This window comes from Aquarana catesbeiana, linkage group LG06 (genome assembly GCF_042186555.1).
Source record: "Aquarana catesbeiana isolate 2022-GZ linkage group LG06, ASM4218655v1, whole genome shotgun sequence".
NCBI classification, from domain to species: domain Eukaryota; kingdom Metazoa; phylum Chordata; class Amphibia; order Anura; family Ranidae; genus Aquarana; species Aquarana catesbeiana.
Window position 1 is genome coordinate 226,629,832 of NC_133329.1, and position 17,969 is coordinate 226,647,800.

General features: G+C 42.5%; 1 protein-coding gene across 1 annotated transcript; it reads right to left on the minus strand.

Annotated features, from left to right (window-relative positions):
• Positions 1 to 9,475: 9,475 nt before the first annotated feature.
• LOC141147713 (methylthioribose-1-phosphate isomerase-like) lies at positions 9,476 to 10,239 on the minus strand. Its single transcript, XM_073634907.1, has one exon. It carries the CDS (start codon positions 10,232 to 10,234, stop codon positions 9,638 to 9,640), a length of 597 nt encoding a protein of 198 aa, XP_073491008.1. The 5' UTR covers positions 10,235 to 10,239; the 3' UTR covers positions 9,476 to 9,637.
• Positions 10,240 to 17,969: the final 7,730 nt, after the last annotated feature.

Consider the following 17,969-nt stretch of genomic DNA (forward strand, 5'->3'; position numbering starts at 1 on the left):
AGGGCCTCATCCCCACAACCCTTGCCCGGTGGTTGTGGGGGTATGTGGGTGGGGGGCTTATCGGAATCTGGAAGCCCTCTTTAACACAGGGACCCCAGATCCTGGCCCCCCTGTGTGAATTGGTAATGGGGTACAAATGTACCCCTACCATTTCACAAAAAAGTGTCAAATATGTTAAAATAGACAATGGCTGGTTTTTGATAATTCCTTTATTAATGTCTTCTTCTTTCCCTGCATCTTCTTCTTTGGGGGGGCTACCCCAAAGCACCCTCCCCATGTTGAGGGCATGTGGCCTGGTACGGTTCAGAAGGGGGGTGCTGTCTTGTCCCCCCTTTTTTCCTGTGGCCTGCCAGGTTGCATGCTTGGATAAGGGTCTGGTATGGATTTTTGGGGTGATCCCCATGCCATTTTTTTAAATTTTGGCACGGGGTTCCACTTAATATCCATACCAGACCTGAAGGGCCTGGTATGGAATTTGGGGGGACCCCAAGCAATTTTTTTTTTTTGGTTCGGGGTTCCCCTTAATATTCATACCAGACCCAAAGGACCTGGTAATGGACTGTGGGGGAATCCCATGCTGTTTTTTTTAATGACTTTTATGTGTATTGCTGGGACCGACAATATATTATAGCCGCGAGTACTTTTAAATGACTTTTTTTTCTTTAGAAATGTCATTTTGCTCTCGGACTGTTCTAAACACGGGAAACATGTGTCACTTTACAAGCATACTATAGACACCCCCCAGGTATGAAATTTAAAGGAATATTTCACTTTTATTGTTTCACTTTATTATTAAAATCACTGCTCCCGAAAACAGCCATTTTTAAAACTTTTTTTTGCATTGATACATGTCCCCTGGGGCAGGACCCAGGTCCCCAAACACTTTTTATGATAATAACTTGCATATAATCCTTTAAAATTAGCACTTTTGATTATTCATGTTCGTGTCCCATAAACTTTAACGGTGTTCGCGTGTTCGAAAACATTTTTTGCCTTTTCACATGTTCTGCTGCGAACCGAACCGGGGGGGGTGTTCGGCTCATCCCTACTCCCTAGTTCCCTTAGTGATGTCATCTTTCACATTCACTTGTACATTATTCTTGATATATAGGCATACCTCTCCCCCTTTTTTAACCTCTCTATCCCAGCGATAAAGGGAATAACCTTGAATGGTTGCCAGCCAATCATGAGAGCTGTTGAACCAGGTCTCTGAAATTCCCACAAAATCTAAATCCTCCTCATACAACAGTATCTTTAGTTCACCCACATTGTCCGCCAGGCTCCTGGCATTGTTGAAAATGCAACGTAGTTTAGACTGGTCGCATACTGTCCTCTTATTGGGTGTTCTGAGATTGCAATTAGGACTTAAACAAAAGGTCTTGTACTCCAAGACTTGTGGCTCTACATGTTTCGCAACTTGGTTGCTTCCTCAGGAGCTTTGGGGTACAACTAAATGGAAAACATATACTAATTCATCCAATAATAAACTGTAATTACTGTATATATAACCTACACCACACAAGTAATTAGTATACACTTACTAAAATATAAGTATATATGTACATATTTGGGATTGAGCAGAATCACAGGGGCTCAGGTTCCCAGGCAAATCTCTTAAGAAGGTAGCAGTGGATATCATTGGGCCTCTAGCCATCCCTAACAGTTCAGGCAAATGTTATATCCTAATAGTTGTTGACTATGCCACACGCTATCCTGAGGCTGGCGCTCTCACTTTCCTCTAGGTGGACAAGGTCGCTAATGCTCTGCTGAGAATCTTTTTTTTTTGTTTCAATAGTTTTTATTGATTATTTCAAGGCAAACAAAATACAGAACAAAAAAAGAAAAAAAATGCTGTTAATGATATACACATTAGTTTGATATACATCTAAAAAGGGGTGTTTCAGTAATAAGCTGTAACTGCCAGTAATGTTAATATTACAGAAAAACCTCTTATGTTATCAAAATCACTATCAATAGGGCCATATAGACCAACATTTATCAAATTTTTCAGAGCTTAATGAATTTATCGCTATTAGACGTTCAAACGTACAATTCCTATTTACAGCTTTGGTGATATCTGATATGTTTATGGCTGTTGTGGATTTCCAGTTACGTAGGATTAATGATCGTGTCTCTAAGAGTATATGTGTTATGACGTGTCTAAAGTCTGTGTGAAATTTTTTCATGTTTTGGTGTAGAATTGCCATACCTGGATCTGGAGGGGTGAGCATACCAGTTATAGAGGATATTAGTCTAAATACTTGGTACCATATACTTTTGACTGTGGGGCAGTGCCAGAGCATGTGTAGTAGGGATCCTGTGTGTGCGCACGCTCTCCAGCACAATGGTGAAGACCCAGGGTAGTAGTTTGCTAGTCTGTATGGAGTGTAGTACCATCTATTAGCCATTTTGATTGCCAGTTCCCAATGCTTAACACAATGAGAAGCTTTATGTATTTCTTTGAAGGAATGTTGCCATTGTTCAGTTGAGAAGGTAGTGCCTATTTCTTCTTCCCATTTTCCCATTGCTTTGGTTTTTATAAATGTAAGTTTATCCCTTATTTGGTTGTAGAAAAAGGATATGCCTTTCGTGTTGCTGTCAACTTTTGAGTAGAATTGCCATATTTTGTCAGAAAGGGTTATATTTGGACTAGTTTGAGATTTAAGGAAGTGTGTGATCCCCAGACATGTAAACCTTCTGTCTCTTGGAAGGCTGTATTAGATCATGATCTGATCAATAGTTTTGAGTTTTGGTCCATTGTAGAGGTCTGATATGTGTTTGATACTGTCATGTATTAGATTCCTTACTTTCAATAGTGGGATCTTTGCCTCTAGGAGTGTCAAGGGTATGTTGTATTGTACTTTCTGTATGTCCTTGTGTTTTTGTGCTAGTATGAATCTCCATGCTCTTAATGATATCTGTATTGGGGGAGGTAAGATTTTCATGTTCCATGGTGCCCACCTATCACTTAGCAGTAGTAATGTTAGATCTGTTGTCGGTGCTAGTACTTTTTCAATTTCCACCCATAGTGGCGTGTCGTTGGTTTTGAACCAGTGTTTGGTCTGGTCTAGTCGAACTGCCCAGTAGTAGTTGTGTATGTCCACTAGACCCGCCCCTCCTACTTTTCTATGGGATGTGAGGTTATTTTGGGAACATCTGGCTTTTTTACCTTTCCATACATATCTCCATATTCATTAGACAGTTGTTATAGTGTAGAGGGATGTGGACCGGCAGAGTACGGAATATATACAATATTTGTGGCAATACCATCATTTTATAGGCTGCAATTCTACCAAACCATGACATTTCATTACTAGACATATTCTTGAGTTGGGCTTCCAGTTTGGCAATCAATGGGGCCATGTTAGCTTTGACAAGCGCAGAGATTTTGTTTGTAAGTGTAATACCGAGGTATGTTATGCCTTCTTTACTCCACGTATAGGGTAGTTGTAACTGTAAAAAGTTGGGCGTGGATGGTGGTACCCAAATATCCAAAATCAGTGATTTAGTGAAGTTAACTTTATAATATGAAATCTGACCAAATGCGTTAAGAATTTTGTGGGCTTGTTGTAATGATGTGACCAGATTAGTCAAGAGTAGGATTACATCATCTGCGAATAGCTTAATGGTATGTGTCCTGGAGGTGAACTGGAAGCCCGTAATCAAGGGGTGTGTCCTTATAGCCTCAGCTAATGGTTCAATCATCAAATTAAAGATGGTTTGGGATAGGGGACACCCCTGTCTAGTTCCATTTGTAATGTCGAAGGATTTGGATAAAAACCCTGTAGAGTATACTTGTGCTGAAGGACATGAATATAAGGCCATAATGGCTTGTAGTATAGGGCCCTTAAAGCCAAACTTGGAAAGGGTCATTTCCATGTAAGTCCAGTGGACTCTGTCGAACACCTTCTCTGCGTCGATTGACAGTAGCAGAGAAGGCATTCGAGTCTTTTCAGCAAAATGTATCACCTTTACAATTCTCCTGGTTGCGTCTGAGGTTTGTCTCCCCCTCACAAAACCCATCTGGTCGTGCTGTATGATAGATGGTATGATATCTGTTAATCTCCTGGCCAATAGTTTTGCATATATTTTTGTATCGAAGTTGAGGAGTGAAATAGGGCAGAAATTAGCTGGTGTAGTGGGTTCTTTACCTGGTTTTGGTAATGTTACTATGTGTGCTCACAGCATATCTTGTGGGAGTGTGGCGGTCTCAGCAGCTTTGTTGAATACTGTTTTCATGTGTGGTGAGAGGATATTGGTAAACGTTTTAAAGTATTCATTGGAGAATCCATCAGGCCCCGGAGACTTCCCATTAGGAAGTGTGTTTATTGTCTGTTCTATTTCCGTGACCGTGATAGGTGCATTCAGGATCTCTAGTTGGTGTTCAGAAAGAGTTGAAAGGTCAATGTTCTGCAGAAATGATGTGATCTTTTCTACTGTTGGTTGTTGTGTGTTGGGATCAGCGTGTAGGTTATATAATAACACTCCAGAAAGCTGTCCTCTCTTCCTTCTTTTTTTTTTTTTTTTTTTTTTTTCAAGGAAGAGAGGACAGCTTTCTGGAGTGTTACCCAGGTTGAGATCACAGAAGCCGGCAGGCAAATGCAACAAGCCTTTTAGATCTCTATAATCTGAGATCCAACAGATTCGACACCAGAGAAGATCCATGAATTGGGGCTCCAGAAGAGGGGTATTCTCCTTGCCTGATCCGCAGTGGCTCCCGACTGGAACTACATGGTGGGAGGCTGTTTGGAGTGAGTCCCTGGACCTGGACGTTGAGTACCTGCTTCAAAGATCCCTGGCTGGGGTTGCAGCCATCCGCCTCCTGGGTCTCCTATAATTAAGAGACCACTCACATCTGGTAAGGGGCAGCAATTTTTCTTAGAGGTGGAGGTTTATCTACGCACTCTATTTCTCACCACAGCGAGATCCTGTTACAATACTTCACAGAGCACCTGGAGAACAGTTTTAATTTATGCATGTCAATTTAATACGGATGGACTTTATTCAATATTGTCCTTTTTGAACTACGGACTCTTTTTTGGTTTTATTTTCCTTATGTTGGTACATCATTTTTCTTTATCAATTACGATTTAGCTTTGCAGTCACTGTTAAGGTATATTATTGTATCTATTGACATTAGAGGAACTCACTGTTCATTGATTGTGCTATGCAATATTTGTTTTTTGCTACAGGCATAGCTATTATTATCTATGTCTTATCCATTTATTAGCATTTTATAATTTTCCTTTTATAGTGCTTGACACTTTCACTCAATGATCACCATCCAATTTTCATATTCACATTAGTCTTTTTTTAGGCATTCGCCTGTTGTCAAAAGATATGATGTAGTTCGTGTAGCTGTGTAGTAGGAGTACTCACTGTGACTGAAGGTCTCGGTTTGTAATGCTGCCGTGTCACTGGAGAAGGACATCTGTGGCGAAACATTTTCTGCAGATGAGGTGAGGTTGATCCGGATTAAACTGTGTATATCACATGAAAAGGAAGATGAACATAAACTGAAAACAAAAAGAAAAGTCAACATGGGTATCGTAAGAAATGGATCTTAAAATTGATCCTTGTGCAGATATAACTGCTATTGATGTTGTAAGGGGGAAAGAGAGATTCAAACTGTGAAACTCGTCCCTGGAGATAAACTTGTGTACCTGTGGGTTTCAGTTAGGAGCTTCTACCTGTATCTTTCTTATTAGAACGCTTGTAAGATACGACTTGCCATTAGTTTTAAATGAGCACAGGCCCCGCTGGATGTGGTTGTGTGGTGGGCTGGTCAAGGATGATATTCTAGTGCCTTAAAGCAGTGAGCCCTTCTTCTAAGGAAGATACCACAACAGTGACCCCGTTGATAGAAAGTGTGGCAGGATACTTCCATTTTTGGTTCCTCAAGGCTTTTGTTATTGTCAGCAGATTACGGTGACATTGTAAAGTCTGTCTGGAAAGATCCGGGAGCAGTCTGACGGTGTCATACTGCTGAGGGATGTTTTCTGGCTTGCGTGATGCCTGTAGTACACAATATTTTATGTGGTAAAAATGCATTCTCAGTAAGACATCTCTGGGAATGTCATCAGGGAGGAAAGACGGTTTGGGGACCCTATGTATCCTGTCCACAAGAAGATCAAGCGCTGATGCTTCTGCTACCAATGTGGAGAAAAGGGTCTGGGCAAATTGCAGGAGTTGGGTAGGGGGAACATCTTCTGGGATACCCCGCAGCTTGAGGTTGTTCCTCCTGGACCTGTCCTCGAGGTTAGCCATTTTGTCTTTTATCCAGTTTATATCCTCCCCCTGAGCTGTAGGAGCCTCCACCATCACATTGTATGCTGAGGTATACTCCTCCATTTTGTTTTCCACCTGATGTACACTGTGGCCTATTGCTTGCACTTCCCTCTGACACTCATTTATTCCCCTGACCATATCTGCGTGTAATGAGGAGCATAAGGACAGCAACATTTCCTTCAGCAGAGTACCTGATACAGGTCTGTCTGCTGTGGGGAATTCCTTAATAGGATCCCCTTCTTTACTGCTTGGGTGGTCAGAGTTATTGTGAGGTCCGCTTACCTCCATGTCCGGATCAGTCTGTTGTCTGACTGAAGAGTCTCTCCGTGGCTTTGATTTGGCTGGACTCCTCATTGAGGGGCTAGATGGGCCTGAAGAGGATTCACTGGATGGGTTAGAGGAGTGGCTAGTGGCGGATGGGAGACTGTTTTTGGTGCCATTTTCTGCAGCTGCTGCGGGTTTTTGCGATGTCTGGGCATCCTCCTCTTATGCAGCGGGATCTTGCCATTCGGTGGGCTGTGTTTGAAGCCGTGAATGGCAGCGGTGGGCTCTGATGGCTGTGAATTATCTCCTGTGAGCGAGCAGAGCTCCTTGGTTAAGCATCCATCTTGGAGCCCGGTCGCCACGCCCCCCTGCTGAGAATCTTCACAAGAGTGGAATTTCGGGAGAAGCCCATTAGCAATCAAGGCCCCCAGTTTTTGTCCTATTTGATGCAAGCTCTCTGTCAGAAGATATAGATGACACATATCATGGTCAGTCCTTATCCACAAACAGCTTTTGTGATCTTTTCAATGGAACCTTGAAACAGATGCTGCGCACCTTTGTAGAACCCCAGGGGAAGAACTGGGAATATCTGCCTTATCTGCTGTTTTATTACAGAGGGGTGCCTGTCAGAAACCATGAATCAGACTGAGACAGAAGTACAGTTAAATCACACTTGTTTAATAATAATAAAAAAAGATAAACAGAGTAAACGTAGTCAAAACATAGACAGAGTTCAGGAAACGGAATGAATAGTCAGACGAGCCAAATTGTCAGGGAGCCAGAGATGAGGGTAGTAGAACAGCAAGCAAGATCTGGAGCCAGAAGGAATGTCAGCCAAGAAAGTCTTTAACAGGAACACAGGAGAGTGTCTCTAGAGATGTGACCAAGGTGAAGGCAGAGATCATCTGGACTGGACAGCTTAAGTAGGCAGGACTGACAAGCAGGATATTAGCCGACAGCTGGGCAGCCAGCTTTGAGAAGGAAGGGCTGAGCCCAGCCCTGACAGTGCCCCTGTAATCCACAGGCTTTTTGCCATTCGAACTTCTGTATGGACAGAGTGTAAGGGGCCATTGAATCTAATCTGTGGCTGATTACATCCTAAATTTCCAAGACAAAATGGAGGCTCTGCTGGGAATAGTACATGAGAACATGACACAGGTCCAGGCCAGACTTAAACATTGTTATGACGGCAACACCAGAGAACAGACATACAACATTGGTTAGCAGGTGTATGTTCCACTTCCCATGTGGCAGGACAAACTCTAAGCAGCATGGGAGGGCCCATAGACCTTCACCAAGTGCCTGAATGATGTCACCTACTTTGTCAGGTTAGGAGAGTAAGGTAGACAGCAGAAGGCCTTTCCTGTGAACATGCCAGTCTGCAGTAGACCTGAGCCTAAGGCAGTATAACATTGCAGGTTCAAAAGAAAACTTGGGTGGTTGCACCTTGCTGTTAATGTTGGACGAATGTTTCAACCCGAGCATACGTTTGGCCCAAAAATTGGCTGTTTGCCCCTTTGCGAACACCCAAATTCAACCATTTGTTTTGCCCACTAAATGACCACAATTCATTGTGTTGCCACACAGCTCATTGAAAGCCCTGATTGGCTGAAGCAATGAAAGCTTTGTCCAATCAGGGCACATAGCACTGTCAGAGCCATGATTGGACAATGTCATGATGACGAGTTACAGTGCTATAGTGGGCTATTGTGATTCTATTGTGAGTGTAAAGTATCAGTTTAGTGTGAATCTAATGATAGTTCAGTCAGCGTGCGACCATTCATTTTTACTTTAGTGTGAATCTAGTGATAGTACAGTGTGAGTGTAGTGTGACCGTTCATTTTGCTTTAGTGTATTTTTATTTTGTCAGGGCAGGTTACCTGTAGTAAATTTCAGTGCATTACTGCACGTTTACTGCAGTACATTGCAATGCGTTATTGCAGGTTTACCACAGTATATTGCAGTATGTTAGTGCACATTTAAAGCAGTATATTCCAGTGCATTTTTTATTGTTTTTTTTTTTATTATTAAATCTTATTCATTTTCTAAATAGAAAAAACATATTACAGCATGTACGGTACTTTCAGTCTTCAACTTTCCCACTTTCGCAGGAGCATTCAGATAACTTTTCTTTATAATAATTACAACATATAAAAACATTCATTCTTCCCCCTAAAACTTTGTGTTTATGGTGTGGTTTGTTGTTCCCCTTTACTTTCCTATATACTTATTACTTTCTTTCTTATTATTCTAGCTGTTCACTCTTTGGAATTCTGAGAAGCTGTTGTAGGTTCTACTATCCAGCTTGCCCAGACTCTCATATTTTTCTTCACATCCTCTATTACAATATACAGTTTCTCTATACAGCGGCAAGTTGTTGTTTACTAAATATTTCCAAAAGGCTAATGAGGGAGCTTCTGTTCTTTTCCAATTCAGTACTATTGCCTTTCTCGCATAGAAAAGCAGCAGACTTACCTGCGTTCTCTTTGCCCTAGTGGGGATATTAAAATCTCCTGGAGTATACCCACATCTCCAACAATTCTGAGGGTTCAATGGGCATATTCTATATAATCCATATATGTGGGGTTGGTGGCGCTACCTACTGGCTAACTTATAAGGATGAATATAGTGGCAATATGCATGTCAGTGGTGAATGCGTGTATGGAAGGGTTAATTACCCCGATAATGCAGGCTCCATGCATCCATACCGATGTGCAAAAAATAAAAAATAAAAAAATGTGCAATACACAAATACAAATAAATATTAAGTGAATCCCAATAAACCTCACGTATATATGTGTGCATAAGAATAACCTTGAGAGATAAACATATGTGTAGTCATAAACAGTAATAAAAAATCAGCATGAAGATATAAAATATATATAAAAAATTATTTTTTTTTTTTTTTTTTTTTTTTTTTTGCAGGAGGATTTGTTTAATCTCTGTGTATCACCTGAAGCCAGTCACTTCACTTAGTATACAGTATGTAAGGATTTACAAAATCTTTAGGTTTCAGAGATGATTGGAATGTCAGTTAAAAATGTTGCCCCTCACGTTGCCTCACCCTCTTCACTGCATTATTTTATTACACTATAGAACGTTTTTCAAGACCACGGCTCAGTCCAGCTTTAAGCTCCCCTGGTTTGAAGACTCCTATCTCTGTGATTATTCCAGTAATCAGCTCATGAGGAGTGACATCAAATGCTGGGTTCCAAACTCCAATACCTGGAGCTGCCACACGGATACCATTAATGTCTGTCAGCTCATGGCTTGGCCTCTCCTCGATCACGATGCTGGCTCCTGTCGGCAGACTGAGGTCACATGATGTGCTAGGTGCGGCCACATAGAAGGGTATTCCATGGTACTTGGCAGTGATGGCCAGCTGGTATGTTCCAACTTTATTAGCCGTGTCCCCATTGGCCACCACTCGGTCGGCTCCCACCACAACAGCGTTGACATGCCGCTCTCGCATGGTGACCGCTGCCATGCTGTCGGTGATGGGAGTTGCCGGCATCTTTTCGTACACCAACTCATAGGCCGTGAGCCGGGAGCCCTGATTATAGGGACGAGTCTCTGTGCAGAAGACATGAGACAGACGGCCAATAGAGTGGAGCGAGCGTATCACACCTAGAGCTGTGCCATAGCCAGCAGTAGCCAGGGACCCCGTGTTGCAGTGGGTCATTATACAGACACAAAATTATTTTTGAAGCTCCAAAATGACCAGCGAAAAACAAAAAAAAGTCCAAAGTGCTCAAGTGACTCTTGTGTTCAGAGAATCGCGTGAATTCTGTGCTCCCTCTGATGGGTCCCCACTCACCAGCTCCCTGCACCCCTGCAGGGGTAATGGGCATGTAAAGATAGCCTGGGATGGTTCCTGGTACCTCTCCTAGTGGTCCACACGTGGCATCTGTAGACTGTAGGGCCTCAGCAGCTCACTCCACCCAGTAAGGATATCCAAGGGAGTCTTCCTGGTCACTTTTCCCAAAGTTGATTCATCAGCTGTTCATAGTTAGATCCTCATAGAAAGAGATAGGGCTTCCATTCAGTAGTATTTAAAAAAAAGTATTTATTAAAAGTTATAAGCAAAAACAAAATGTGTCCCAGTACAGGGAGACCCATAAGCACAATGAAACAGGCAATCTGTAAGGGCACTGGTTCACAGCTTGCGCTCCACCTGCATTCCAGCCCCTTACTTCCGTACCGGAAATGACGTAGTAGCGTAGCCACACCTTCCGCATTTCGTCATTGGACGTTATCAAAGGCGGTGCCACCATACTGATTGTCACGTCTAATAAGGCGAGCGGACATGCGGGGTTCCTCCCCCTCCCACAAAAAATAACCAATAGCAGCAGTCATTAAACAGATGGAAGAAAGGTGTGTAAGAAACCTCTACGGGGAAGCATAATGCACACGCTCATACTGGCGCCAACATCCCTCCAATCAAAAAGGACAAATACTATAGAAAAAAATGCCCCTATGCATCTGCGCTCGTCTTATATAAAATAATAACAGACATAAATACAAAGGAGGTATACATTCATAAATAACACATATATAGCATGCATATACCTGGATACCTTCCAAGGGTAAACCTAAGTGCATAATGAACAAAAAAGGGGGGGTCATAAACAAGTCCCGTGTAGTCATCCTAGGTACATACTGCAGCTCATGAATAAACCCAGATATTACCCAGTAAAGCTTTTAGAAAACAGTTCATCAGGAAAACCCATAAGGGTCAAATTATATGCCAGTACTTATAATTGAGTCAAACTGCTTGTGTTAAAAAAGGGGGGTTTGTGAACTAGAAACAGCCCCCTCCAAAAAAACAAGAGATGAACATATAAAGTGGTATTAACAAAGGGATTGATATAAACCTCAAATCTTAGGCACATATTGATGTGCATAGTAAACCAGGAAGTAGTGAATGCTGTGAGGCTGAAAGCCACAGAGATATACTCATATGAATGCCTAGATAGTAGCCCAGTATGAGAACTGAGTATCTCCATTGTTGGTTGTGTGTAGGGCCCCAGTGGTTAACTATGATACTGCAACCCACACCTCCTAACCAAACCCAGGAATGAAACCAGCTGGATATACCAGCTAGGATCACTTGCCCCCAAAGGGCTCAACTTAGATATAGATTTGAATTTTATAGCCAACCCTTAACCTTTTATAATAGGGGGCATTTGTACCCCTCGATCTGCTCTCTTTCCCTACCCATGATCTTTACACTAAGTTTTAATAGGTAGTATCTGGGTTTGGTCAGGAGGTGTGGGTTGCAGTACCATGGGTAACCACTAGGGACCTACACACTAATCTCTCCAACAATGGAGATACTCAGCTTTCATACTGGGCTAATATTCAGGCATACATATGAGTATACCCCTCTTGGTTTTCAGACCCACAGCGCTCATCATTCCCTAATCTACTATACACATCAACATTTGCCTAAGATTTTAGTCTTATTCTAATTCCTTTTATTAACTCCCCCTTTATTTACATTCCTTCTTTGACTGTAGGGGGCTGACTTCAGATCATAAACCCCCTTTAATACAAGTACTGTGACTCAATTATTAGTACTGGTACTTAAATCTGACTAGAATGGGATTTCCTGATGAAATGTTTTTTAAAGAGTTACTGGGCAATATCTGGGTTTGTCCATGACTTGCATTATGCAGCACCTAGGAAGACCACATGGGACCTGTTCTTGATCCCCCTTGCCCACCATTGTAGTTATGTTCACCCCTGGATGTGTATCTGGGCATATCCATGCTTGTGTGTGCGGTATTTATGAATAGTATTATACATATAAGTATGGGTTTAGATTCTCTTAACGACACTAATGTCAATCCATTGGTTTCCAGTGGTAGCTTCCCCAGGTTTATCATGCCTGTGACCATATTTGTTTTCTCTCCCTACCCATGATCTTCATACCAAGTTTTACTAGGTAGTATCTGGGTTTGGTTAGGAGGTGTGGGTTGCAGTACCATAGGTAACCTCCGGGGGCCTACACACTACAATCTCTCCATGTATGCACGCGCTTATATCTAACTTACTTATATCTAAGAATGCAGTTTTCACTAAATGAGTATATAAGGTTGATATTGGTTTCTTTTCCAGTCTTCTTCTATTTGTATGTTCTAATCATAATTCTGTCCGTTTGTGCATGTTTAATGCAGTATATGTCAGTGCGTTATTGCACGTTTACCACAGCATATTGCAGTGCACTATTACACATTTAAAGCAGTATATTTCAGTGGGTTATTGCATGTTTATTACAGTATTCTGCAGTGTGTTAGTACACATTTAATGCAGTATATTTCAGTGCATTGGTGCATGTTTACCGCAGTATATTGCAGTGCATTATTGCAAGTTTATTGCAGTGCGTTAGTGCACGTTTAACACAGTATATTTCAGTGCATTGGTGCACATTAATGCAGTATATTTCAGTGTGTTAGTGCAAGTTTAATGCAGTATATTGCAGTGCGTTATTGCGCATTTAACGCAGTATATTTCAGTGCGTTAGTGCGCGTTTACCACAGTATATTGCAGTGCGTCAGTGCAGTTTTATTGCAGAATATTATAGTGTGTCAGAGGAGTGGAGTGTCTGTGTAGTGAGTACACAAGTTGAAGTACACCAAATACCACGTTCCATTGATTAACCGCTTCAGCGCCATAAGATTTTACCCCCTTCCTGACCAGAGCACTTTTTGCGATTCGGCACTGCGTCTCTTTAACTGACAATTACATGGCCATGCGACGTTACCCCCAAACAAAATTAACGTCCTTTTTTTCCCAAAAATAGAGATTTCTTTTGGTGGTATTTTTTTTTTTTTTTTTTCGTTTAAAAATTTTTTATTTTGAAGAGAGTGGGTATACAGATACAGTATAAAAAGGTAGCAAAAATGATGACATAGATCAATTAGTGCAATACAGTAAATCAACATAAGCTATATGTAAATTGACACAGTAGAGCGAGTTAGCTAGAGGCTTATAAGCTCAGCCTATCAAAACATTTTGTAGATCTAGGTGTTATCTTGAAGTGTAACTTCCTACTCCGAAGGAGCGGGATGCAAAATACCCTATTCCTAATAGGAAGAGGCCAATGGGGTTCAATCAGCCGGTGACGCTCCACCCCTGTGGGATCAATCTGTGGAGGCGTCTACCTGTCTGATTGGATCTCCCTCCTGTTGAGGCACAAAGGCCTCTTTTATACAGCAAAGAAAAGAAAACTGCCCCTCCATAGACCTGCCGAAACCTGATATCCAGGGTTCGATATTCATGTAATAGGTTTTGTAGCGATAGTTAGGACCCAAACTAATCCCGACAAATAACAGAGAAATGGAACATTAAACCTATACCTTTTGCATCAGTAGGCAGCATGGTACTACCTGGTTATTACCAGCAAACATGGGAGACAAGGGAGTCTCCAACAGAAAAATAGAGAAAGGTGAGAAAAGAGGAAAGGAGGGGGGGTGGAGAGCATCTTCACTGTGTAGTCTCTCTAGTTCCAGGTTCCAAAGACATGCCTGGGAACAAAGGGATCCCGCAGTATCTGGCCCAAGGTTCCCATATATCCAAAAAGAGGCTACTTTTGTCATTCAATTTGGCAACAATTTGTTCCTGCGTCATAATCCAAGATACCTTCCTCTTAAATCCGAGCATCGAAACTCTAGATTTTTTCCAACATTTGGCGATAGTTACTTTAGCCCCTAAGAGGATGAAGAATATCAGTTTCTGTGTTAGTTTAGAGATATCCTTAATCCTCCCGTGAAGCAGTGCAGTAATGGGGTCTGGGGTTAATACTTTTTTTGATACGGTGCTAATGATCAGGAACACTTTCTGCCAGAATGATCTAATTCGCGGACATGACCACTATGTATGAATCATTGTGCCCTGTAGCTCGCATACCCTGAAGCATAGAGGGGAGGTCCCTGGGAAGATGACTGACAGGTGAGCAGGAACATAATACCAACGGGTTATAACTTTGACACTAGCTTCTATCAGGGAGATGTTTAGAATACCTTTATAAGATCTGAGGAAACCGATCGACCATTCCTTTAGAGAGCGGACGCAGTCTGTGTCTTCCTCCCAGGCTCGAGCATAAGCAGGTTTTTCATCATTGGATTTTAGTGCTGTGTAGATTAGGGAAATACCTCCCCTCTGGATTATTGTGTTTGCACACCAATGTTCATACGGAGTTAATGAGGTGCAGTCAGAATTACGTGACCAAATGAGTTGTAGGTAGTGGGATATTTGAGAGAATCTGAATCTCTCCGAGTCTGGCATTTCTAATTCTTTTCTACATTGCGACAGAGTGATCGGGCCCTTATGTGAAAGAAAGTGTCCTAATTTATAGAGGCCTTTGTCTGTCCACCATTTGAACGCCTTAATGACCATCCCCGGAGGAAAGTCTGCATTGTGGAACAAATGTGATAGCGGTCTCATGGGAGAAATCAGATTGTGATTTTTAAAGAGGCCTGTGCCAAGGGCAATAGAATGTGAGAGGGTCGGGGACATGATGGCTGGTCTGATTCTAGGGTCACACCAAAGAAGGAAGTCTATAGTGTTTAACGGGGTGGCCTGACGTTCCATGGACACCCAGCTAGGTTTTGGACCTTTTGTAAAGACTACCGATATTTGCGAAAGTTGAGCTGCTTGATAGTAGCCCCATAAATCCGGAAGTCCCAACCCCCCTTGACCCTTCAAGCGGTAGAGAATGCTGGATGGACATCTATAACCCTTATGACCCCAAACAAAGCGGAGAATCTCAGATTGAAATCTGTAGAGGGTTTGTTTCCTAATCGGAATAGGGAGGGAGCGAAATAGGTAAAGGAGGCGCGGGAGAAGAGTCATCTTTATCGCGTGAATCCTACCCAGCCAGGACAGACCACATCAAGCCCATTTCTCCAGGTCCCCTCTGCATTTTTGGAACAGAGGGGGGTAATTAGCGCTGTAAAGGTTGGATATATCTGATGTTATCTTAATGCCTAGGTACAGAATCTCTGTTTGAGCCCAAGCAAAAGTAAAGTTGGCGGAAAGTTGAGTTATTATGTCTTGCGGAGCAGAAATATTTATGGCTATCGATTTAGATAAATTGACCTTTAGGCCAGCAATCATTCCAAAATTCTGTAGAATTTTATAGATCACAGAGGTGGAGGTAAGAGGTGAAGTGATATAGAGGAGGAGGTCATCTGTGTAAAGCGCACACTTATGCTCCTGATCTCCACATCGCACTCCTCTAACATCTGGATTCATCCTTATCGCGATCGCCAATGTCTCAATGGCAATCGCGAACAGGAGAGGAGATAGTGGACAGCCTTGTCTAGTTCCCCTCCCAATTGCAAATTTCTTTGAGTATCCCCCTAAGAGCCTGATCTGGGCTGAGGGGGTCGAGTACAGGGATTGAAACATGTTCAGAAAATAGGGTCCAAACCCCCATCTGCGAAGTAAGTCAGTGATGTAGGTCCAGTGAACTGAGTCAAAAGCTTTATGCAGATCGATGGAAAGGAGGAAACCCTTTTGATGGGGGCCCCCATCCCACCCAGACTTGAGCAGGGAGATAACGTCAATTGTTCTACGGATTTGGTCTGGTCCCTGTCTCCCCGGGATGAAGCCTACCTAGTCCTTATGAATATAAGTTGGGATAAAGCTTGCTATCCTGTTCGCTAAGATCTTCGTAAAGATTTTGATATCATTATTAATAAGTGATATAGGCCTGTAGTTGATTACTTCACTAGGATCTTTGCAAGGTTTCGGTATTACCGTTATAAATGCTGTATTAAGCTCCTGTTCCAGGGTGGCTCCATCCCTAAGGGAATTAAAAAATGTAGAAAGATGGGGGGCTAGTGATGTGGCAAATTTTTTATAGTAGCCTGTAGAAAAGCCGTCTGGTCCCGGGGCTGAACCCTTCTTTAAGGATCGGATCGTATCTAGTACTTCCTCCACTGAAAAAGGGTCTTCCATCAGTTCCCTATGCTCTGTAGATCTTTTGGTGGTATTTGATCACCGCTGCAGTTTTTATTTTTTGCACTACAAACAAAAAAAGTGACAATTTTGAAAAAAAAAAAGCAATATTTTTTACTTTTTGCTATAATAAATATCCCCCAAAAATATATATATGTAAAAAGACCACATTTTTTCCTCAGTTTAGGCCGATATGTATTCTTCTGCATGTTTTTGGTAAAAAAAACCTGCAATAAGTGTTTATTGATTGGTTTGCGCAAAAGTTATAGCGTCTACAATATAGGGGATAATTTTATGGCATTTTATTTATTTTTTTTTTATTAGTAATGGTGGCGATCTGTGATTTTTATCATGACTGTGACATTATGGCGGACACATAGGACACTTTTGATACTATTTTGGGACCATTGTCATTTATACAGCGATCAGTGCTATAAAAAAGCACTGATTACTGTGTAAATGACACTGGCAGGGAAGGGGTTAAACACTAGGGGCAATCAATGGGTTAAGTGTGTCCTAGGGAGTGATTCTAACTGTGGGGGGATGGGCTACCACTGACATGACAGCGATCATTGCTCCCAAAGACAGGGAGCAGTAGATCCCTTTCATGTCACTAGGCAGAACTGGGAAAAGCCTTGTTTATAGAGGCATCTCCCCGCTCTGTGGCTCCGTGACACGATCGCCGGGACACCAGCTGAAATTGAATCCGTAAGTCCCGCGGGCACAGTTCTGCTGTATGTGGTGGGCGCTCGCACGCCCGCTAGCCCTGCCATTTAGAGGGGACGTACAGGTACACCCATTTGCCCACTGCTGCCATTGTGCCGACTTATATCAGCGTGCATCGGTTGGCAAGTGGTTAAAGTGCATCCACGTACACATTCCCCAGCTTTATTACATTTTGGTAATAAGCCCCCATCCTGTCTGGGAGGCCAACAAGGAGAGGCAGATGTTCCCATGGCACTGTGAGGGTGCCAGCAGCGTCTGTGCCGACAGGCAAAGGTGAATGTAGTCCATCTTCAGGCAGAGCATCATTTCCTCTGTTTAGTGATGTTGCCTGTGCTATCCAGCCACAGCATGCAGAGGAGGTGGTGGACTGGCTTACTAAACCATCCTCATCCTCCTCATCCTCATCACTCAAGCAGAGACTAGTACGCAGTCCACCCCAGCTGCCAGAGTGGCTTATTCTGCCTCCTTGTCCACCGCTACTTCTGCCATAGCCCCAGCATCAGGCATGAAGGAGTCAGCAGAGTTTATTGAACACAACATCAGCCACTTGATCCTTGATGATGCACAGCCATTACTTGATTCAGATCATGGTTCTGAGGTTGAGGAAGATAGGAACATGAGCCTACAGAGAGGGGAGAACACTGGTAAACAACAAATTGGCAGTCATATTCCCTCAGCCACAGTGCATCGCCAAGTTGGCGCCAGTGATGTCAAGGATGGAGGTG